Source organism: Molossus molossus, unplaced genomic scaffold (genome assembly GCF_014108415.1).
Source record: "Molossus molossus isolate mMolMol1 unplaced genomic scaffold, mMolMol1.p scaffold_m16_p_10, whole genome shotgun sequence".
Lineage (NCBI taxonomy): Eukaryota > Metazoa > Chordata > Mammalia > Chiroptera > Molossidae > Molossus > Molossus molossus.
Window position 1 is genome coordinate 54,141,830 of NW_023425345.1, and position 25,579 is coordinate 54,167,408.

Below are 25,579 nucleotides of genomic sequence, written 5' to 3' on the forward strand. Positions count from 1 at the left end.
GAAGGGCAGAGGCTGCAGTTCTCAAGGGCATCAGGGCCTGTGCTCAAATTTGTAGCTGGGCGGCCTGGGGGGAGATGGTTATATATGAGCCTAAAGAGACTAGATTTCAAGCCCCGGATTGATTGGTCTTCCTAAGGTCCAGTTTGTGTGTATGGCACAAGAGCAAACAGAGAGTCCCAGAGCTCAAAAAGTCATGGGCTTGGGCATCATGGGCCAGAGACAGGAGGGACTACCCAGAATGCGTTTTTCTAAGGGAATAAAACCAAGATAATGACTGAGATTACATATTCCTTCTCACCCTTTTGGGGCTCAGAATCCAATTCATTCTGATTCAAATGAAATAAATGTAATCCTTTGTGTACAACCAAAGGATTCATCCATACTAGAGAGAATTGATGCAAGTATTGCTATAAAGGTCTTGCTTATCTGCCTCTCAAATATGCCAGCAGGTTGTAATAATATTTTTAATATTTAAAAATATTTCCAATTGCCTCATCTGTAAAGCAAAGAATTTGAACCCAAAATACTCAAGGTGTCTTTCCAATTCAGGATGGAAACGAACTAATTTGAGATTAGGGGTAAAGTCTGCCACCAGAGGGCACTTGTTTCTGGAAGGAAATCCAGACAACAGTGAAAACCAAGAACAGCTCATTTCTCTCTTAACATGAGACATGTGTAGCCATCTCTTGGAGGCCTTCTTTGCAAATGATTTTTTTTTAATATAAACAGTTTAGCTTATGTGACCAATTGTTTATTTCACAAAATGGACTTGAATAATACAGTTTTAGCCAGTATATGATATTCTTATTCAACTCTAAACTTTGTCAAACAAAAAGCAAATTAAAGTTATTAGACTGCTAATAAGACCAGGGCCAGTTGGTTCTCATTAAATGAAATAAACATGTTTTTTATGCAACTCAATTATTTTGCAATTGCTTTATGCAAGCCAAAACCATAGTCACCAGTAACTTAGTCCTTTAAAATGCCTTCGTAGCAGGTTCCTGTTTATTTTCTCATACAACTGGTAATCTACTCAACTGCTGTCTGATAAATAGAATATCTTTGATGCATAACAGTTCTTTTAATGGGTATATTACATAATAGGAAAAAAACTGTATTTACATATGGGCTCTATGATAATGCTAGTTGGTATCTTTTCTCATGAAAATTATTATTTCCACTAGGTATTTTTATTTTTAACATTTGATATGTGCTAGAAACTGCAATCATCACAAACTAAGGTGGTGATTCTGTTGTAGACTTGAAGGAGGGGTGCAGGGCCAAGTTGAAGCCCCAGCTCAGTACTTGAGTCTCCCCTGGGGGCTGTATGTACATGAAGCAATAATGTAGCTCCTCAGGGTGGGGAAGGGGGAGAGGTAGAGACAGAGAAGAAGGCAGAGATGAGAAACAGCTCATCAGGGGTGAAGTTTCATTCTGACTCTCTGCATCCTAACCATACTGAAAGAGAAACTTTGGGATTGCTACTGACCGAACAATGGAAGCATTGAGGATCTGGGTTCAGATACCTCAGAGATTGGTTATATGGCACAAGAAGTAATACACTAGCTAATGCCACTTCAAAACATAGTTCCATTTCTTCCCCAGTGCCAGGGCCAACCGTGCCCTGTGTTTCCTTCCTTCCTTCCTTCCTTCCTTCCTTCCTTCCTTCCTTCCTTCCTTCCTTCCCTCCCTCCCTTCTTCCCTCCCTCCCTTTCTTCCTTCTCCTAGTTCACTCCTCACTATGGTACCTCTGTTTATTTTCCAAAGTCCTAATGGCTACAAGGAAATAGGTTTATGAATGACATGAGTCTCAGTGAATAAACATCTCTTTTTCAGAAAAATTTGGAGATTTTTGTGTTTGTTTGTTTTAAAGAAAATAGCAAACATATCATTTCCTTCTCTCTGCTCCCATAACACTTGATATCCAACAGGGTATGGTGGTTTAAACTCTGCCTGCGAACTGTGTGCCCCAGAACAAATAGCTGAGCTTCTTTGTGTCTCAGATGATTTTCTCCTCTGAAAAGGAGAATAATGAGACTACCCATTTACAGCATTCAGCACAGTGTGAATCAAGCTATTGATACTCAAACCAACACTCAGAATGCAGGTTGTCATTCCTCTAGCCCTCCTTCGTGATTTGCTGTTGTTTCTGTCTCCTTCCAAAAGACCGAGCTCCTTCAAAGAGGGGTTAGTCTCACACTCCATATGCCCAGGGGCTTTTCTAGTGCAGATGTTCATCACAAAATAGAGTTCCTTATGCCTAATGTAAAATGATTCTTTTGAAAATACTCCCTTACTGTTTTTCCATTTCCCTGTCCCCCTTTATAGCAAAACTCCTTAAAAACAAACAAACAAAAGACATTTGCACTCTAGTCCAGCTGGTGTGGCTCAGTGAATTGAGCATCCTCCCATGGACTGGGAGGTCCTGGTTCAATTCCCCATCAGGGCACATGCCCGGATTTTGGGCTTGATCTCCAGTAGGAGGCAGCTGATCGATGTTTCTCCCTCACATAGATGTTTCTAATCTCTCTCTCTAAAAAAAAAAACAATAAAAACATTTTTAAAGTTGCACTGTGTCTGCATTCTGCCTCTTCCTATTCTCCAGATTGCCCAATCTAATGAACGATTGTCAGTCTCACATTCAAAATCCTCAGAACCCATATGATTTCACTCATATGTGAAATTTAATGAACAAACTGAACTACCAAGCAAAATAGAGACAGACTCATAGATAGAGAGCAGGCAGACAGCTCTGAAGTGGGCGGCAGGAGGTGGGGGTGGGGACTGGGAGGTTGGAGGGACTGAGCAAAAAAGAAAAAAAAAGAGAACTCATGGACATGGACAACAGTGTGGTGATTACGGGGGTTGGGGGATGGGCAGAGGTGGAAGAGGGCAAAGAAGGGATAAATGGTGATGGGAAAAATTAAATTTAAATTTAAATCCTCAAAACCAAATTCCGGACTTTTCCTCCAAGCTGCTCTTCCTCACATGCCTCACCTCAACCAGTGGCAATCCAGCCCTTCCATTAAATGGGATCATTTCCATTTGACCAGCTATGATTAGCAAAATGGCAATTTCAGGTTGTTCCACCTAAAAATTGCTGAGACCAAAACTTGAGTCCTTAACTCCTCTTTCTCTCACAATGAATATTAAATCCATCAGCAAACTCTAGGACCCTAAATTCAAAATATATCCAGAATCTGTCCACTTCTCCGAACATCCAAGACTACCAGCCAAATCACTTCCCCTCACGTCTTGTTTGTATTGATGGCCAGTTCTGCTCTTGTCTTTGCCTTCCCCCCAACAGTCCATTCTCACTGCAATAGCCCAAGCAAACTTCTGAGAACTCATGGGCATGGACAACAGTGTGGTGTTTACAGGGGCTGGGGGTGGGGGGAGGAGCTGAAGGTGGAAGGGGGCGTAGAGGGGGTAAATGGTGATACAATAAACAGATAAATAAATAAATCAGAGCATGTCACTCCTCTGTCCAAAATTCAGTGGGGCATTACTCAGAAAAAAAGACAAAGTCCTCACAATCGGCGATAAAGCCCCATATTATTTGTTCACCACTATGATTCTCTGGTCTCATTTCCTACCTCTCTCACTTTTATTCACTTTGCTCCAGTTAGCTGGGCTCCTTAATAATCTTCAAATACATTCCTGCCACAGGGCCTTTGTACTGTTCTCAGACTGAAAGGCATTTCCCCAGATATCCACATGGCCAGGCCCCTCACTTGCTTCAGGTCTCTGAGCAGATGCCACCCTGTGGGCATGCTCTTCTCCGACCACATGAGGCAAATACACACACACAGCTCTTGCTCCTGTCTCCCTCACCTTCCTTCATTTCTCTCCGTAACACATATTGCCATCTAACAATATGTTGCATTATATATTTACATTTTTATTTGTTTATTCTCTGCCTTACCCCAACAAAACTTAAGCTACATAAGGGCAGACACTTCATCTATTTTGCTCATTGCTGCACCCAGAGCAGCGAGAATTCCTGGCACATAGCCAGCCCCTAATAACTATCGCTTGAATAAAATAATACGTAGCACATACAAATTATTCTTGAGAATGCATTTTGTTCAAATCTTTTTAAAAAATTCATTGAGAGAAAAATCTGCTAATGCTGGAATTTGCTCCCTTAATGGTTAAACATGACTTACGGTGGAAGAAATTTACATGCTAGGGCTTCGGGGTCACCGCACGTCTTAAAACAGGGGGTGGCACACGGCTCATATCTCCATTCGCACATCCTCCTATAAGGCACTGCTACCTGGATTTCTAATAAAAAATAAACAAAGCTTAGATTGTTTATATTTGTATGTACATCTTAAAAGTAATGATTTGTGATAGTAATTCTTCTGGGGATTGATCCCCCTTCGACCAATAATGTTGTGGAAAAGACAGGGCTAAGGAAAAAGCATTGTAATTGCTTGATGATTAAAGCATTGCATGATCAGGTGAAATATCTAAATGTTAGTCTGTCTTCTAAATATTTTAAGAAGTAATGTTAGACAAGGCCAAGGAATTTTTGAAATCTTCCTTTTTTGATGTTCAGTGGGTTCCCATTGATCTACATATTATACTAATACTAAACACTTGCTTGGAATTTTATTTTTCTATTATAACAATGCTGTTGAGTATGTATTATTTCCATTCTATAAATGAAGAAGTGGAGGGCAGAAGAGCCAAGTGATTGGCCAAGTTAAACAATGAGGAAAATGGCAAGACCAAAGACACGATGCCTGTCTTGGCAGCCTAGGGAGAACACTGCACAGTACCTTGTACATGGTAAGTATTATCTGACTAAAATAATGAATAGATTTTAATAATATAGTTATAAACCTAACTTGACTGAAGATTTTTCTCCTGTGAATTCTGCTAATACTCTTCTTTCGCCACATCACAGACCAATCCGTCTACAGCTGTCCAAAATTATCTCTTGGGAGCTTCGTAAGAGAGAAAGTTCAGGAATTGGGTTGTTTCTTGGACTCTGGATATAGAATTCAATACCAAGGTATGGGAAGGAGAAGAGCACTTTTTGGAAGACATGTATGCATATAAAGATTAGAGTGACTGCTAGACCTCGGTTACTGGATCATGTGTTCTGGGAGAGGATTGGTTCCAAGATTAGAGGAGACCCCTGGAATTTCTGAGATTTTGGTCATGCCACCAGCTATAGTTGTCCACAGCCCAGTGGAACGGCTGGGCCCAGTTCTCAGGGGGCATATGTCGAGATTGGAGGAGAAATACAGGTTCATAAAGTTCCGACTTCTAAGTAAATTCAAATAAAAATATCACATCTACTCTACCACATGTTGCATGGGCTTGTCAGTGGCTCTTTTTCTCATGAGTACAGGAACCATTTCCAAAAATTTGAAGATCAATTTGGATTATCTAAAATTCAAAGATTATCGAGGTGCACAGAAATGTATTCACAATAGAAAAGGCTGATTGAGAAGGGTAGGATAGACAGACTGAGAAGGGTAGGATAGACAGACTGAGAAGGGTAGGATAGACAGACTGAGAAGGGTAGGGCAGACAGACTGAGAAGGGTAGGATAGACAGACTGAGGAGGGTAGGATAGACTGACTGAGAAGGGTAGGACAGACTGACTGAGAAGGGTAGGATAGACAGACTGAGAAGGGTAGGATAGACGACTGAGAAGGGTAGGATAAATGACTGAGAAGGGTAGGGCAGACTGACTGAGGAGGGTAGGATAGACAGACTGAAAAGGGTAGGACAGACTGACTGAGGAGGGTAGGATAGACAGACTGAGAAGGGTAGGACAGACAGACTAAGGAGGGTAGGGCAGACAGACTGAAAAGGGTAGGACGGACAGACTGAGAAGGGTAGGACAGACTGACTGAGAAGGGTAGGACAGACTGACTGAGGAGGGTAGGACACAGACTGACTGAGGAGGGTAGGACAGACAGACTGAGAAGGGTAGGATAGACTGAAAATGTGTGTTTGGAGACCCAAGACAGATATTAAGCTCTTAGGTTTTGAAAATAAAGCATGAGTTTCAAACATTGGATGAGGCAGTAAGGATTCCTCTCTAAAACTCAGAAAATGCAATAGCTGCAGAACTATAAAGATATCTAGAAATAAGATCAGGCTCCTGCGGAACCAGGGAAATCTTCCAGAGATCACTGGAACCAGACACCCTACTACTTGAGGAACAGAGATAAATGTGTTGTCTTTATCATTAAGAGTCAGGTATTGAGAAGCTGTCTTCTAGGGAGCAAATGCAGATGCAAACATTACGTACCCATGAGACATAGGTGAGCTCTATTTCTAAAGCTCAGACAGTACTGAAAGTCATAATTGGGCCAATACTCAAAAACAACATTAGTTAAGGCTGTTCTAAGCAACTTACCAGTTAATGTATACTATACAATAACCCTATAAAGTAAGTATTATTATTTCTATCTACTTATACTCCATTAAGAATGATTTAGCCCAGCTGGTGTGGCTCCGTGGTTGAGCATCGACCCATGCACCAAGAGGTCGCCAGTACCATTCCCCATCAGGGCACATGCCCAGGTTGTGGGCCCAATCCCCAGTGGGGGGCAGGCAGGAGGCGGCCAATCAATGTTTTCTCTCATCGATATTTCTATCTCTGTCCCTCTCCCTTCCTCTCTCTCTAAAAATACATAAATAAATAAATAAAATATCTTAATAAAATAAAAAAGAAAGTTCTTTAAAAAAAGAAGAATGATTTAAAATTAAAACCTGCTATTATGTAAATAATCTATTTATTCCCCTTTTGAAGATCTCAGGAAACCTACCTTCTATGCTGAAGCTACTTGCATGTTTAAATTCTTCTGAATCGTCGTATTTTGATGCTTTGACAGTAAAATCTGTGAGTGTGATGAAAAAGCCTTTCTTGCTGTATAATTCAAATGCACTGTAACCAGGAACCCACAGGCCCTGATGGTGGAAAAAGGTGGCTCTCCTGCGAAAGGCTGAATTCTCCTGCCACATCCTCAGGCTGAGCGTGTCATCGTCGTGGACGTAGAGGAAGTAGTTCGGCCTTTCGGCGGATTCCAAGGAAGCAAGGGCCAAAGCTGTAAAACAGAACAGCGCGTTTGACATGCCCCGGGCTCTCGCAGAAGGTACGTGATCAACGCTGCCATTATAAAATGTATCTATAAAGTTGACAAAATTAAAACTGCAAATTTGCCATACATAATGAATGCCGCTCTCAAATATTTCAGAAATGAATTATAAGATCTCTAAACGAAAAAGTCGATTTTTTATGCAATGAATAACAGTGACAACTTTTATCAGTCTTTGATGAGTTTATTTTTTAAATAATTTATCATGTCTTGGGGGGAAAAGGAGAGATCAACTTAGGCCCCCAGAACGTACAATACCATATGAGAAATTAGAAGATTAATTGGACACATATTTGTACTTGTAAGTTTCAACATTTTCAAATGCATAAAATCTACAAATGGCAAAATTGGATAATAGAAAAGAATAAGATAATAAACAGATGGATTTAGGCATGTCATTTCATTTCAATGTCACTGGGTTCTTAATGAGCAAATGTTTTTGCAAGAGATATGACTGCTTTAAGAAAAAAAATAGCTCAACATTATGATCTATTCCTAAGAGATGATTAAATTGCTAATGAACAGCTACAAAGCATTTTAGAAGTATCATCCTTTTTTTTTTTATGTGCTCTAGAAGTTTCCCTTATATTTGCAAAACCCATGATATAAACGTGTTTTTAAATTAAGATTTTAAGTTTAATTTCTTAGACCATAATTTCTTTGGGTAACTTACTGAATGGAGAAGATATTTAAAAATTATATATTTGATAAGAGGTCTTAATTTTAACCCACTAGGATTTTTCTATTAGAAACATATTATTGTAAATCATACAATGAAAAGTTCTCTGTAAGTCAATATATTTTTCCAAAAACATTTGTTCATCCTAAAACGTGCAAGTCCCTCTGTTGAGCACTGAAAGACATGAGTAAGAATAAAAGAAATCTTTGTAAGAGGGAAAAAAAACTGACATACATTAGAACTTTAGATTATGATATTATGTTTTCATAGATTTTTTTTAAAACTAGGGAGCTTTTTCATAAGAAAGAAGCAATTTATTCTAACTGGAGAATCAGGAGATTTCTCAGAATAGGTGAAATTCAAGTTGGATTTATGCATCCAATAAATATTTCCTAAGCCTATACGACACACATGCATGGTCCAAAGCAGGGCTAGTATAGTAGCAATGCAGCCTGAACCTCACAGATCAGGAGAGGACAACAGCCACCAGAGAGAACAGGTGCCAAGTGGGTACAACCGGGAGAGATCAGCACATGTGGGGCGGGGCACCCAGCACAAACGGCCTTGTGAGGATAACAGATTGTCTCACTGATTTTCTTGGCTCTGATCTATGCTCTTACTATTTACCAACTTTGATATCAAATCACAATTTTTTTCTTTTACTTTGATCTAGCATTAAAATCCTTCAAATGTTAGTTATCGGTGTACTGTTTTCTAAATATTTCAAATTAAGTTCTGTAATTAAGACTGTAACAATTTTAATCTGTGCTTGCTTTAGGACTAAAAACTCAATCACACAATTGCAATATTAACATATATATGTCAATAGATAAACAAAAGAAATGATTTTATATACAAAAGAGATAGATGGTGCATGTACCAGCATCTTATTTTCTATCTTCTGGGGCACCTAGAAAAATGCCCTAAATATATTAGATCCAAAATTAATATTTAGTAAACAAATAAATGAAAAATGTAAATAGAACACTAAAATTTATTTTCAGTTGGAAATTATACTTACATGATGCTTTCTCTTTGAATAGACCTGGAGTGATCATAAAAATGAAAAATAATTCACCATGAGTACCACTTCTTGGCAAAGGGAAAATGCTTCTACTGGTCATGTTGGTCCCCAAAACAAGGCCACTCTGCCCATAACTTGCCAACATATATGGACCTTCTCCAAGCCCTATTTAAATACAAATAAGAGAATTATAAACTAGCATAGAATTTTTACATTTCAAATTGCCCTTTCAATGGAATAGATTTTAACAGCAAAAGATATCCCAGCACTGCCCAGTTTGGCTCAGCAGTTAGAATGTTGGCCCTCAGAAAAATCATGGGTTCAATTCCCAGTCGAGGGCAGGTACCTGGGTTGCAGGTTTGATCCCAGGCCTGGTCGGGGTTGTGTGAGAGGCAACCCATTAATGTGTCTCTCTCACATTGATATTTCTCTCTCTCTCTCCATCCCTCCCTCCCTCCATCCATCCATCCCCTCCACTCTATCTAACAACCAATGGAAAAATATCCTTGGGTGAGGATTAACAACAAAAAAATATACTCCAAAAATCACTGCACATTTAAACATTTGTCATTAATAAAATTGCTGAACTTTTTCAAAAGTATATATTATGATTTAGTATATATGCATACATGTTTAAATTATATAATTTAGAATACATATGCACATGCATGTGTATATGTGTATGTGTATGTATAGCAGTGCTGGATGTGAGGCTGACTTCAGCCTTCTGGAGGTCAAAACTTTCCACCTATATGAAGAAGTTGGTATAGTTAACCTTCCACTCTAATATTCCAAGATTCTAATCTACCCTCCATAAACATAAGTTTAGTTATGTATTGATGGCCAGAAATTCTGCTAGTCTTCTAAAAATCATCTCTCACCCAGCCAGTATGGCTCAGTGGTTGAGCATCGACCCATGTACCAGTTCAATTCCCAGTCAGGGCACATGCCCAGGTTGTGGGCCAAATCCCCAATGGGGTGGGGGGAGGCATGCAGAAGGCAGCCAATCGATGTTCTCTCTCATCGATGTTTCTATCTCTCTCTCCCTCTCCCTTCCTCTCTCTCTAAAACATCAATAAAGAAAAAAAAACTTTTTTTAATCTGGTTACTCTCAGTGAATTTCACTTTCCTTCTATTCTCTAGTTTTTATCTCAAGGACAATTTTCCTCTCCAGCCCACTCTTAAGATGGATGGAAGAAAAGATTTAAAGAAATCCAAGGACTAGGTTTTTCTCCTTTCAGAATGAAGACAGGCCTGAGAGAGGGAAAGAAGATCACTGGATTAGAGGGTCAAAAATCTTCAAGTAGAAAGGAGAACAAGACCAAAATTTTCATGCTTAGGACCAGGCGACAAGGCAGGATCCTCTAGAATAAGTGATGTCTAAGTGTTGTCCCTTCCACTGACTCATGAGCTGGACACCTCACCATGGACCAGCTGGGGACTCTTACAAGCCATGAGGAACGCGCTTTCTTAGGGACTTGGACACGCTGAGGAGAAAGAACCTGGAAGATCTCTGCCGCACAAGCAGGACCTGAGCGGCTACAGAGGAGAATTTCTCTATGAGCCCTGCTGCAGTGGACACCCCACTGCTGTTACAAGGTCCGGTGTTTCTCTACAAGCCCCAATCTGCAACAACCCAGGGAAACCAAATCATTAGTCTACACCACCTACTGGCTCATTTTCTAGGAAAGATGAGAGCAACGTAAACTTCCAAGATGCAATATCCTTCCATTTATAAATATGTCAACTGGTATAAATACAGGGGCAGGCAAAAGTAGGTTAACAGTAATAATTTTAAAATAATACAATAATTAGTAAATATATAATAATTCAAGAATAAACTGTTTCAAGTCCTCACAACTGTAAACCTACTTTTGCCCACCCCTGTAAGTAAATAAGATACACATGAGTAGCTAAATATGTACATTATACTGAGACACGATTCCAAATGAAGGCGTATACAACTACAACTTAAGGGTTTGAAGACCCTCGTGGATATTCAACACAGGAGTAGGGCAAAGGAACAGACAACTAAACAGAATCTCTGCCCACTGCACAAATGCCTACTGCAGCAGCCTGAACAGACAGCTGCTACCTGAGAAATCCATCTGTATAAAAACCAGGAGCTTCTGAACTGACTCCCAGTTGATCGATACCTGTGTCTGGATTGTTTTCATGTATTTTCACCGGCAACTTAAGACACAAAAGTCACTGACTTTATTATTAATTTTCTGCAGGCAGAAGAATAATTTCACCACCTGACAAAAGCAATCATTTCCTGTAGCAATTATTTAAACACAGTATTAAGCATATCCTATCTAAAAAAACCACTGAACATAAAATGTGCACACCAATTTCTAGCAGGATATTGAAGTCCTTGCTCACCTAGAGCAATAACAACAATCAACTCTTTATATTTTTAGTAAGTGCAAGAAAATGAACATGAAGATTATATAGATTATATATATAGTCTTTGTATTAAAGATTATTGAGCTAATCTCAGTTTGTAACCTTTAAATTTTTCTACAGTTATTTTTAAAAATTTTTTCCTCCAAAAGAATCACAATTATTTATTTCTGCATTAGCTTTAAATAATAAGTAAGTAACTTAATAATATAGTGTTCATTATGTTGTAAGTAAACAGAGAAGTATGTCAGCTATTGGATATCCAGAGAAGACTAGGTAAATATACAATAGCTCTGAAATTATTTGGGATAAAAACAAATTGAGAATAATCACTTAAAATAATTTTAGTCTAGCCAGTGTGGCTCAGTAGATTGAGCATGGACTGAGAGGTCCTGGTTTGATTCCTGATCAGGGCACAAGCCTGGGTTATGGGCTCAATCCCCAGTAGGGGGAATACAGGAGGCAATCGATCAATGTTTCTCTCTGACATTGATATTCCTATCTCTCTTTTTCTATCTCTAAAAAAAATCAATAAAAACATATTTCAAAAAATAAAAATAAAATAATTTTATTTCTTTACTAATATCAATAATCTCCACAATTTTATATTTTTCTCAATCACCTATTTTTATTGCATTATTTTCACAAACTCTTACTCTCCTATGCAGATTGACTCTTTTCCCTGTTACTTAAACCATAGGAAATAGGTTCCCCTGTCACTTCACTGAGTTCATCAGTGTCTCATGAAGGCCAAATGCCTCATGCTCACTTCCAAGTGTGACCAATATAGTATTAAAAATGAAACGAGCCCTGGATGGGTGGCTAAGTCGGTTGGACTGTCTCCCTATACACCAAAAGGTTGTGGGTTTGCCCTGGCCGGTTTGCTCCATGGTTAGAGTATTGGCCCAAGGACCAAAGAGTCACGAGTTCAATTCCAGTCAAGGGCACGTACCTCTGTTGCAGTTTGGTCCCTGGCCCTTGTCAGGGCCATTGGAGAGGATACCAACAAGAAACATCTCACATCAATGTTTCTTCTCTCTCTTTCTCCTTCCCACTCTGTCCGAAAATAAATGAAAAAGTATCCTCACATGAAGATTTTTAAAAAAAGGTTGTGGGTTTAATTCCCAGTTGTGGGTTTGATTCAAGGTCAGGGCATATACCTAGGTTTTGAGTTTGATCCCCTTGTCAGGGTGTGTACAGGAGGCAACCAATTGATGTCTCTCTCTCTCTCTCTCTCTCTCTCCCCAAAATCAATAAAAGCATATTCTTGGGTGAGGATTAAAAAAAAAGAAAAAGAAAGAAACTAAAAGAACTGGTTTGAAGAATCCTTTAACACATTAGAGAAAAGAACCATCAGTAGAAGTGCAGCAGAGTTGTTGACAGAAAGGAAACTGTACATAGTAGCAAGAGGCAGAAAGTCAATACTCAGAACATTCGGACTCTGGATCTGAGGGCCGCAGAAGGACAGCCAGAAAGCGCAAGGCACATGAGAAGATTGTCACAGCAGAACTGCGTGAGGCAAGAATTCTTAAATAAGGAAGTCACTGGAGTGGTTTTGTTTTTTGTTTTTTGTTTTTGCCCTTTTCTCTCTTTTTATTAAATTTATTGGGGTGATGCTAGTTAATAAGATCATATAGGTCTCAAGTGTGTGTTTCCATGATACATGACCTGTATATTGCATTGTGTGCCCACCTCCCAAAGTCAAATCATATTCTGTCACCATATATTTGACCCCCTTTACCCTTTACTATTCCCCCAACCCCTTCCCTCTGGTAACCAGCATACGGTTGTTTGTGAAGTATTTCTTAAATCGCTATCTGTGCACACTGTGTAGGGCATATGATATGTGTAGTGATCATTCTTAGACTAGGATGTGTTAGCCAGACACTAGGCAGTGTAGCATGGAGGCCAAGCTCCTTGGTTATGAACTCAAGTTGTTTACAAATCCTAGTTTACCTCATTTTGGCTGACGTTAGCCTAATTATTTAACCCCTCTATGCTTCAGTTACTTTCTCTATAAAGTGTTAGTAATAATACATGTCTTGCCCTGGCTGGTTTGGCTCAGCAGTTGGAGCATCGGCCTGAGGACCAGAAAGTCTCAGGTTCGGTTCCCGCTAGGAGCACGTACCAAAAAAAAAAAGTCAAAGAATAATACATGTCTTACAAGCATATTTTGAAGCTTAAATTATATAATATACATAACATAGTTAATACAATAAAAACATTGTAATAATTACTGTTATAAATATTAGGACTTCAGTTATTTTAGCACAGAATGCAAAGGACTGGTGTGGAGCGTGGCTGGGTTTTAAATCCTGAACAGGAAATATTTTTGGTTTATATTTCTCTTTAACTACCACAGAATATTTTTAATGTTGAATTTTTTTCCTCCATCAAACTTCCACACTGGAAGAAAACAACCCAAAACTAAAATATGTATTTTCTTTTTAACTCATCATCTCTATTTCTCTAAAATTTTCTGGCATCCTTTAGATTGTAGCTAACAGATTTCTCCCTGGCTCAATAAAGCACAAAAATTGCCTTCAACTGGTTGTTTGGTTGTGGTGGTTGTTGTTATTAATGGCTTAGCTTCCCTATAATTATTATTCTAATTTTTCCATCATGGGTTCAGATTTTGTCCAGTTACTGACAAAAGAGACACCTCCCTGGGTCATCTTACTTGTCTGAAATTAGCATTTAGTGTCTATGCCCTCCTCATTAAACAGGTTTGATGAAAAGCAGGATCCAATTATGCCAACTTCTGGCATTTTCACCGGAATATAGTCTTGTATCTACTATACCGCAGTTTTAGCCAGAACCACCTGTTAGACTTCTCATTGCAAATTGGGTGCTTGTTGCCCTGGCCAGTTTGGCTCAGCGGTTAGAGCGTCGGCCTGCGGTCCGGAGAGACCCGGGTTCAGTTCCCGCTAAGGGCACGTACTTCGGTTGCAGTTTGTCCCCGGCCCTGGTTGGTCGTGCGGGTGGCAGCCACTCGATATGTCCCTTCACGTCGATGTTTCTCTCTCTCTCTCTCTTTCTCTCTTACCCTCCCACTCTATCTGTACAAAAAATGGAAAAATATCCTCGGGTGAGGATAAAAAAAAAAAAAAAATTGGGTGCTTGTTGGAGCTAGAGTTTCATTATTATTATTAAGTTAATATGTTCTCATTTTTATAATATTTAAATGATCATTTTTGCTTTAAGTGATGATTATATAAATTCCTTTTATTATTATCATTATATTTAGAGTTTGTTTCTTTTTTATTACAAATAATAAGAATATGAACAATATCCATTTCTATACATCATGGTAAAAGGAATGCATTTGTATATGTCTTTCTTCCTTTTTACCTAAAAAATTAGCTAACTTCACTTGTTCATTTATTCACATCATTCAACAACTATTGAGGGCCTCCTAGGTGCTGGGAAGATGGTTAAAACCTCTTTTTATTTTCCAGGGAACAAATTTTAACACAAATGCTTAGAAATTTAGATACATTTTAGAAGGCAAGGCTTTTATTGAGTTACAAACCAAATTATGAACTATTCATACCACAACTAAGCAAAGTTGTTCAAAAACTTTTAAGCTGAAGATATACTTCATAGAATACTATAGTGATACTCTTTAAATGTCACATACCTTCATTGTAATATTCACAATCAAGTGCTAAAAGAAAAAAAGAAAAAATATTAAACTATATAAAAATCTGACCACTTATCTAAACGTGTGCAAGATATCGCCATGTGTTTATCGATGATCAAGCAAAAGAACACAGAAATGACATCATTACAAGTCTTCAGATGACTAACCATCTACACAAGTACATAACAAGTTTAGGGTCAAATCTGAAAGTAATTCAAAGTGATGTTTTAAAAAATATGTTTATTAAAATCCGAACAGAGAAACTTCATAGCCATAGGAGGGATAGAATAACAAATAATTTATCTGAGGATGGTATATAAATAAATTATAGTTTAATTGTTAAAGTGACAATAGTCAAATACAGAACAGAAAAAAGTTATCTCAAATTTTTCTTTTTGTAAATCCTTTAGCTATACTAAAATGTATCTACATTGTCAAAGGAATATAAAATTTAGTAATCTTAGAGCAATTCTATTTCCATGAGTTCCATGCTATTAGTTCTATGAGAAGACAATTAACATGAGCTCCATATGAGGGTCCCACCTAATGATGACATCCTAAGGGAAGTACTCACAACAAACAGTAGATGATCTCCAGTGAACCGACACCCCTTCCTGACAACACTTATAAGCATACGCTGCTACGCTTGTGCATAAGCATTCACAGTCCCCACCAAGATTACAGTTGCATGTGTCTTCATGGCAATTTTTGGCAAAAGAAGTAACATCAATCTGAAAATGAGGTAAAAAAAAAAAAATCAATTAATTTTAGTTAGTACTAGCTATAATTGATGAGCATTCTAAGGAAAATTCTAAGGAAAAACTAACTGGTAGGTTTTCAAAATTTAATAGTATCAGCTTATCACTGACACCTAGGGAGTTCTTATTATCTCAGACTTCTATATTGCTCAAAGGAGAAGTAAGGTTATTAGGCAAATGTATGATCAAAGAATTAGCAGAACCGGTAATGGGATTAACATACACATAGAATTTCAGCATATGCAATATCATAGATTTATATTTTATAGAAATTCACTGTTTCATATTTGGAACATTCACGTGGCATTAAAAGAGTGTTCTGTTCCCAAATGTACTTTTGCTTGACTTTTATGAATATCTTAAACAATTAAATTTCTAAATAAGTTATATTCCACCTTGTGATGTGCTTCTAGACTCATTTTAAATATGCCACTAAAATTCTTTTAAACTATACTTTGGGTGGATAAAGAGAGTGCCCATTTGGCAATATTCTCTGAAGAAAAACAAATACAGCTTTGATTAATCTTTTATGGCTTTGATGGTGTATGCAAAAGTGCTTCATAAACTAGAAGAGAACACTGCAAATATTATGTACAAATATATGCTGTTAAATAAGATGATGTGAGAGTGTAAATCAACCAAATACATCACTTCTACAGGAAAACAAACTACCAAATTTGCCTTCCTAACCATGGGTAGCTACATTATTTGTCTCGTTATTATAGATACAGCAGTACGCATTTCAGTTCAAAAGTTTAGTAAAGTGTTCATTTACCACATTGCGACAAGGAGCGAAAACATCGCTGTACAAAATGGAGCATTCTTTCTTGGCATAAGGAAATTTGTTTTGATGTGCCTCACAGGGTTTAAATAATTCATATGCGCTTTCACACTGTGGAAAATGTTAAGGGGGAAAAGAAAGTTTTTAAAGGGGTGATCTGTAGAGCAGAATCCAGAGTAACCCATCCCCACTCCGTCCATTACAATCACATCTAACACACCTTCATTCTTCAAGCAGGCTTTACTGAAGCACCTGTGCTTGGCCAGCTCAATGCTAACAGTGTACATTACTTTTGAAAACAACTAAACATACTATTAAAATCATAGGGATATTAGAGAGAGTGGAAGTAAATAATTTTTCAGTTGTCTTAACTGAAGCATTTCAATGATTAAAATAATTACGTGAGCAAATGATTCTCTGTCCTTTTATTTCTGTCACAGGTCGCCCTCTAAGGAGTTGTATATACTCAGGGGTCTGCAGGCTCACCTCCCACGTACTCAGCAATTTGGTCTCTGCCTCTTCTCATCTACCGCCCTGAAACCTTCCCGGGAGAGACCATCAGCGGTCACTTCATTAGTAAATATGCAGCAATGTTTCAGTCTTCATCTCACTTGATCTTTTGTTACCTTTGATTCTGTTTATTACTTTGTCCTTTGTGAATGCCTCTCCTCGTTTGTTTTTAGGGGCACCATTTGTTGGTAGCTTTCCTCCTTGGCTGCTACTCCCCATTCTTTCCCCCTCCCTTCTTTGAAAACCTTGATCTTCAAACCTCTCTTTTTCACTTCTATAAACTTCTCGTGGCTTCAACAACCTGAATATACCAGTAACTGCCAAACCTATGTTTCCAGCCTGGATCTTTCCTGAATCGAAAACTGGACGTTTCTACGTAACTATTGTTCTCACTTCTCTCCCAACATATCCTAAATGGTACGTATCTCTGCACCACTCGCTGCTCCCGACCGACCACTCTCCTCTTGTCCCGCCTCACGGGGGAGCACCAGCATCTGCCCAACAAGCCAGGAAGAGAGAAGACTTTCTCCAATTCTCCAGATTCATCCTTCCTAATACAATCTTTCATAATATTTGTCTAATATTACACAAACCATTTAGCTTACCTCGGCCTCACTTTCTCCATTTATAATATGAAGACAATACCCCTTATATTGCATGGTTGTCACAAAAATTATATTGGAAGATCAATGTGAAAGCAGTTTGTCAAAGGTGAATTACTATACAAATATTACATAAAATAGTGTTACCTAAGTAAATTTTCCTATAAGAATAAAATGTTCCAGTGAATAACTATACCAAAAAAATGTGTTTAGTTCTAAAATATATATATGTATATATTCAACTTACCTGACCTAATGCCCAGCTATCTCCAAACACCTGGGCATTTCTCACTTCTAAGTTATTAGATGTGGTCATATCATTTGAAGTACATTTGTCAAAGTTTCCACATAATCCTGATAGTTTATTCTAAAGTAAAAGAAAATTACCAAGAAATGTTCTATATTCACTTCAACATTTGAGGACTCATAGTCACTAAAATATTTTAAATATTTAAAATAGACATTTTAAGAATTTCTTCAACCATTTACAATATGTTTCAAAAAGGTAGAGTTTCATATCTATTTATTTATATTTAACAATTAGCATTGATACAACTAATAGCATAAGAAACTTGGAAAAGTACAATACAAACAGTATACCTGTGTGTATACATATAAATATAAATTTTAATAATGAAATCCCCACCTCCTGATATGTTTAGGTTTTGTAATACTATAAATGTTGAAACAGTAAAATAATTTATTTTTCTCCAGGTCATACTGAAAAGCCAAACCATTCAAAATATGATTTTAAAGAAAAAAATTAACTTTAACACTCCTATATCATGCCATCATGAGAGCACAATAAATAAAATTTATATTTCACCTAATTTTTATAAAGGTCATTATGGATTGTACAATGATTATGGAAAGTACCATATGGATTATTCACATCATTTTGCCACTGCATTTTGTCAAATAATATGAAAAATTGTACTCTGAGGGAAAGGAGGTAGACTAAGAGTATGGGGAAGAATGTTTCATAAACCATGGAAATCCCCCTCAAAATTTTAAAACTAAGCAAACTGAACTTTCTAGTGTGCTGAAGGATGGACTCTAGCGCTCCATTAATGATGAGGAGACCTCCCGTGCCTCCAGCAAAGCGACGATGACCCAGCATTGCCACCGCCGTGGCCACTGCTCACCACAGGGCCTCTGTCCTCAGAAGGCACTGTGCTTATCCAAAGACAGTGACCGATCCACCACAGCAGCGATGCAGAAAAGTAAATGGCTCATTTGTTTCCAAAGAGCAGGGAAGGGAGGATATAGAGTGAAGAATGGCAGATAAAACTAGCTGAAGAAATGTGGCCATTACTAAATTATGTCAACTTCATGAGAGAAATGCAAGAAACAAGCAAGCACCTAGGAATAGATTTGGGGGCTTTATCTCACTTAGGAGAAAAAAAATGACTTCAATATACAATCATATCTTAAATCTACAGCATATTATAATATTTTTAAATATGTATCTATTTCATAGTTATATGAGAATGTGTTGTTACTAACCCATTTTTTTCCTTATTTAGCACAGGTTATATACCTAAGTCTCAATCTCAATTCAGATAAATTAAACTTCCATAAATACATTAATATGTCAAAAATAACATTAATATATAAATTTAAAGTACATAATAAAAGTTTAGCTATTTAAAATAATAAATATATTTAACACAATATTTAACAGAAAACAATATTTCAAATAATTTAAAATATAATTGCCAAAACTGTAAACAACCCAGATTGAATCTTCAATCATGAATGGATAAAACAAACTAGTACATCCATATAACAGCATACTACTCAGCAGTATAAAGGAACAAACTATTAATTCATACAACAGTATTAATGAATCTTAAAAGTATTTGCCCTGTCAAAGAAACCAGACCCAAAAGGCTGCATATTGTACGATTTCATTCATATTATATCTGGAAAAAGCAAAACCCTAGGAATGGAAAATAGATCAGTGTTTGCCTAGGGTTAAGGAATAGAGGTACGAGTTAACAATAAAGGGTCAACATGGGAGAAATTTTGGAATTGATGGATCTCTTTTATATAAGACTGTGGTGGTAGATACATAACCACCCTATGCATTTTTTAAAATCTGTAGAACTGTAAACCATATGCGTAAATTTTTTACTTTTTAAAAGTAATTTTATTATACATAAATTTTAAAATATATCCATAATATGGAGGATAAAATAGAGTGCAAATTGTAATAAATTCATCTAACTGTATTACAAACATATCACACAACCATGCTGGAGGGGGTAGGAAGAAAGAACCTGACCTAAGTAGTTTCAGAAAACTGGATACTATAAGGTTAAAGTTAAAAAGAACTGTGTACAACACTGTACTCTAGTTGGTAAAAGGTTCTTCACTGGGGGATGGGTTAGTAATTCTGACAATATAACCCATTTCTTAAAGAAAAACATCAATCACTTTATTTCCACAAAACATTAAAAGGTCAAGGCAACTGCATATTTTGCATCTGTTTTGGATTGACCTACCAATTAGGTTGACATACCTTCCACTGTGGTCCAACTTTGATATGAATGGTTGTCTTTTTATCCCAAAGAATAGTGATATCTTTCTCTGGAAAGTATACTACCATGTAGTACCCTGCCTTCCAAAGTTGGTATGTAGGTTCATTTTCCAGAAAAAAACCTGACCGCCTCTTTAAAAATAATAATAATGATAAAGAAAAAAGTGAATTCCTTATTCTCTAACCAAAACGTAAACATTGTTACTGTCCACCAATAAGTATCTGTGTACTAGTATTTTTGCTTAGCCCTGTCTTTCTGAATTCTATAGTAAAAGATAAAACAAATGCATAAAATAAAAAACATAAAATTGGTTATGAGACACAAACTGATGGATGGGCTCAACATGGATAAATAAGCAAAGGGAAAAAGGTATTTCGATTATAGGAAAAAGCATGAACAAGAGCATGGACGCAGAATAAATTAAAGCAATATATCTACTGATACAAAATTCTATATTAATGATGAATAAATATGTTTGAGTGCTAAAAATATATGGCCTTACCTACAAACGTACATGATTGGAAAATAAAAGTGCAAAGTGTGTGTATGTATATAGGTACGTATGTATATGTTCACACACACACATACACGAATATGAAAGAGCGTGAGAAAGAGAGAATGGGGACGTGTATTTCTGTTAAAGGGACTGAGGAACGCTTCTTGCAAGGGGTGGAATATGAGCTGATCTGTAAGAGGTCATACATAGGAAGGTATAGAGGGCTGAAAATGAGAATGGGGAAGAAATTATTCCAAGTAAAAGGAATCACCTGAATAGATGCTTGGAGGCAGGAAAGTTCAAGATTTGGTTAGGACTGAGGAGAGCACCAAAAGACTGGAGCATGGATTTCATGACAAATGGACACTTTGTAGCCGTGTTACCCATAAAGGCAAGGGCTGCCATTCTATAGGCAAATTGTACTGAATAAAGGCTTTTGAATAGGAAAGTGACAAACCATACTGTATATTAAAAGAGAATAATTTATATGTTAAAAAGGATAACAGTAGGAAGAAACTCGAGGTGGAACCTATTGGGAAATTTTAGTGTCTTTAGCCTAAAGTGAGAATATGCAATGATCTTTATGAGCAGGGTCTATTCCCTGTAAAAGATGACACTGAATCTGACATTGAAATTAACTCATATAATAACTTCAAGACTACATGGTTAAATCAAATTAAGTAAAACAAATATTTTCAGAAGCAAAATAAAAATTATGAAGATTTGAAATCCTTTGGTTATTAGTCTCACCCCAAGTAATAACAAAATCATACTTTAGAAATACTATACCATGGTAGACACTTATAAATATTCCACCGGACAAATTAAATAAACTTATTTATATCCACAAGGAGTTTTTAGTCTCTTAGACCAAGTTCATACTTATAAGCGCTCAGTTTTCTGGCTATAACAGTATATATTTTGCAACCTACATACGGTTAATGGACTTTACCTAACCCCATTTCCTTGTATTCTCAAGTGCCAATCTGGAGTTAAGGTAAGGCCCTGGGTGCCTGTGAGGGTCTGTACTCAAGCTGGGAGTATCCTGGTGCCCAAGTGAGCAAGGCATTAAATAGTAAAGGGAAAAGTACCCTGGTAGGTCATGAGAGACTACAAAAGAAAGGAAAATGTTTTCCTGTTCTGACAATGGGCAATGCATTTGCAATTTTCACTAGGCCCATAAAATGTGTAGCCTGCCCGGCCCCCAAGCCACTCTGGTATTTCTCTTGTTTCGATTACACTTTTCAGTAACTTTCTACTATCTGACTCGATTTTGGCTTTATTGTCGCTCTTCCCCCTTACTTGAAAGTTAGCTCCTTGAAAGATGTACTTTGTCAAGTCATGGCAGTATTCTCAGCTGCTAGACCAAGCCCTGACTCAAAATTTTAGCTCCTTCCTGTACTGGCCTGTTCATGGTCTTGCCTTTCTGCCTGATTAGCAATAATAAAAGCATGTAATGTGGCTTATAGCTCTGTTTCAGTCATGAGATACTCTTTCGTGGCTAGTGTGGCTCAGTTGGTTGGAGCATCATCCTGTACACCCAAAGGTGGTGGGTTTGATTTCTGGTCAGGGCATATACCCAGGTTATGGGTTCAATCCCTGGTTGGGGCACTTGCGGGAGGCAACCAGTCGATGTTTCTCTCTCCCACCCTCCCTCTCTTTCTCTCAAAGATCAACTTAAAAAATTAAAATTAAAAAATAAATGTGAAGAACTAAAACATTTATAGTAAAGCTTAAATAAACATAAAGTGTTTATATCTTACATTTTTAATAAAACTAGAAGTTTTGTAGAGAAAAAATGAAATGTATTTTCTGCTACTAGATGAGCAATCCATCTGCCATAAAATGAATGGTACTTTTGTTCACTTTTGATGTTCAAAAACAAATATTAGCAGGGGATTTGTTATGGTTGAATTATCTTTGACTTTTCCTCATCAAACTCTATGAAGGAGATTCATCAACACCTGCCTACAGGTGAAAATTAGATTTGAAAGTTACGCAGAGCTGTAATTGCCACTTCAAAAATGTGTTAAGCTGTCTTTTTAAGAGCATTTAGTATTTTCTCTTCAGTTTATTTGTGTGTGTGTGTGTGTGTGTGTGTGTGTGTGTGTTTTAACACATCCTTGTTCTCAGAGAGAACCTTCTATAAATGAATATCCAGTTGATGGTTATAACAAACTGTCATGATTACTTCAAAAGGATGACTATAGAAACGTTGGGCCACAGTTTGATTGCCGCTGGGTTGCCTCCCTGCCTCGGTTTCTGAGTGAGGTGGGAGCTCTGTTCTAGGGCACTGGTTCTCAAATGTTAGTGTGCGATTGAATCTGGGGTGCCAATAAAAATACTGATTTTCATCCTCCACCTCAACCACTCTAATGACTGAGGTGGAACCCAGGGACCAGCGTTTATAACAAATATTTCAGATGGTTCTGATGCAAAAATTTTGCAGACCAAACTTTGAGAAACACTCTTCTAAAATCTCAGAGGCCACCTCTTAAGGGACATATGTCAAATCCTGTCATTTCTTAACTCTAAAATAATTTACTTGTAAAATAACTTCAAATGCCTTACACCATTCGACAGCCTCCATGATCTTGATCCAGCCCCCTTGTCTTCCACCCCTGCCCTCGTGTTCCCTGCATGAAAGTCAACCTGGACACTTCTCCCTGAATCCCTTTGCTATACCCTCCCTCTAATATCCCCACACTCTCCAACTAAACTAAGCCACTTGGAGCTTTTCAAACATGCCATTTTACCATTCAACTCTGTTCCTTTCCTCTGTATTGATTGCCTTTCTACTCTCTTCACACCTGGCTAATACCTACTCATCCTTTGAGACTCAGTAGAAATAATTTCATCCAGAGCATGCCTTCTGAGACTTCAAAAATAAGGAGGGTAAAGGAAAGGATGAGAGCCATTTCTTGAAATCCATTAGTTCATTTAATCCTCATGTAAACATAGAAGTAGAATCATCCCAAATTTTCAAATGGGAAGGCTGCAGCTTGCCCAGAATAACACAGCTGGCAGAAGGCAGAACAGGAGTTCCAAGTTGAGCACTGACCAACTTCAAAGTCAGTGTTCTTATCAACTACCCTAGACACCCAGGTGTTCCCATACCATCCTGTACATACTCGTGCCATACAAAGCACAGCACGCTGCACAGTCTTACCTGAATGCATTTCTCACCTGAGGTAAGGTGTTCCAAGGCAAGCACGGTGTCTTTTCACCATTGCAGTCTCAATAATTAACACAGATTTTGGTATGCAGTAGACATATGAATAAATGAATGAATGAATGAATGAATGAATGAATGAACTAATGAATGAATGAATTTATTCATTCTTTCAAATTAGGCAGGCTCCAAGAATACAAACATGAATAGGATGACAGTTTCCAATTCTCACATAACTCACAGACAAATGGAGAAGACAGACAACCACATTCGTAATTTTACTGAGGTGGGATGCATGAGGAGGAGATCTCCGAAAGGGATCAAATGAGACCTACACATAAGAATAAGTTAAGTGGAAATGTTGAAGTTTGTCTAGGTAGGAGCAATGACATTTAGGAGGACACAGAGGTGAGAGAAAAGGACACAGAGCACTTAAAGAACTGATAAAAGCCCCAACTTTTGGAACATGGGCTTGAAGCAGAAAGTGTTGAGAGGTAAGTCAGGAGAGGTGGGACTGGTCAGGTTGTTGAGGCCTGGTAAGGGCAATGGGAGTCATTTAAAGTTTTGAAGCACTGGAGTGACAGATTACATTAGTACTCCAGGTGATACGTTACTATTGCTACAGCCAGAATGAGAGCCGTGGCAATGAAGTAAAGATAAAAGAGCTAGAACATGGAGAATGGGATGGAGCGTAAGCAAAAGAGACAACTCAACTATGACTTACTGTAGCCACATAAAATAGCAAAGAAAAATATCTAAATCTAGTAACCACTTACAGAGTAAAGTACTCCAGATTGTTTCTATTTCATTTTCAGTATCCTCAAGACAAGTTAAAATGACCCTAGAAGAAATAATTCACTAACCTCTTTGTAAGGAGTATCATTCAGGTAGATTTCAGTGTCCCCAATGGAAATCAAAACGCGTTTCGAACAAACGATATCATTGTCGAAGCATTTCCTGTTCTGGGTAATGACAGATATATCTGAATCATCTGCACTCTGCAAAGTGAATAATATTATATTAATACAATTATATACTATATATAATTTTTAGCTATTTTTAATGATCAAATCTTAAAGAAGACCAAGATGTACAATGGTGTTTATTGAAACTGAAATACAACTTACCTCATTTGTATCTAATAATATGAAGAATTTTATGAAAATATACCAAGATAGCTTAATATTAAAACATTTCTCTAATATCTTCTGTTAATTTTTTCTAACAAAGCTTTTTCTATTTTGTTATTATATCTCAAATTTATGAGCCAGTTTATTTTCAATAAATACCCCAAAACACATGTTTAGGGAAATTTTTTTAAAATTCATTTTAGGCAACATCTTCTGGCTTAATAATTCTATGCTTACAAGTGAAAACTGAAATAGATACAAAACTTTGGAACATGTTGGTAAATAAAATAATGCAAATCGTGGGATTCCTTTAAACTTTATATATGTTATCTTGGTTAATTTTTATGATACTTTTTGAATTAAGTATTATCTCCATTTTATAGATCAAAGAACCGAAGTTAAGAAGGATTAACTGTCCAAAGTCACTTAACTAAACAAGGGCAGAGACAGAGTTCTAATTTTTAATTGATTTTAGAGGAAGAGAGAGAGAGAAACATCAATGTGAGAGAGAAATATTGAAGCCTGCCTCCCATTCACACCCCAACGGGATCAAACCCACAACCTGGGTATGTGTCATGACTGGGGATCAAACCTGAAACTTTTGGTGCACAGGACGATACTCCAACCATGAGCCACACTGGCCAGAGCTCCAATTTTATTTATTTGTTTGTTTGTTTGTTTTATGCCACTTGCAGAGAAATTAGCAAG

At 37.4% G+C, this 25,579-nt stretch overlaps 1 protein-coding gene across 1 annotated transcript in view; it reads right to left on the minus strand.

The window, feature by feature from the left end:
* OTOGL (otogelin like) overlaps positions 1-25,579 on the minus strand; it is a 135,014-nt gene that overhangs the window by 40,286 nt on the left and 69,149 nt on the right. Inside the window, 9 exon segments of the mRNA XM_036252659.1 lie at positions 4,170-4,287; positions 6,798-7,076; positions 8,828-8,995; positions 14,877-14,903; positions 15,454-15,610; positions 16,413-16,529; positions 17,778-17,897; positions 20,055-20,204; positions 24,605-24,739. Of these exon segments, the coding sequence (XP_036108552.1) occupies positions 4,170-4,287; positions 6,798-7,076; positions 8,828-8,995; positions 14,877-14,903; positions 15,454-15,610; positions 16,413-16,529; positions 17,778-17,897; positions 20,055-20,204; positions 24,605-24,739 (1,271 nt within the window).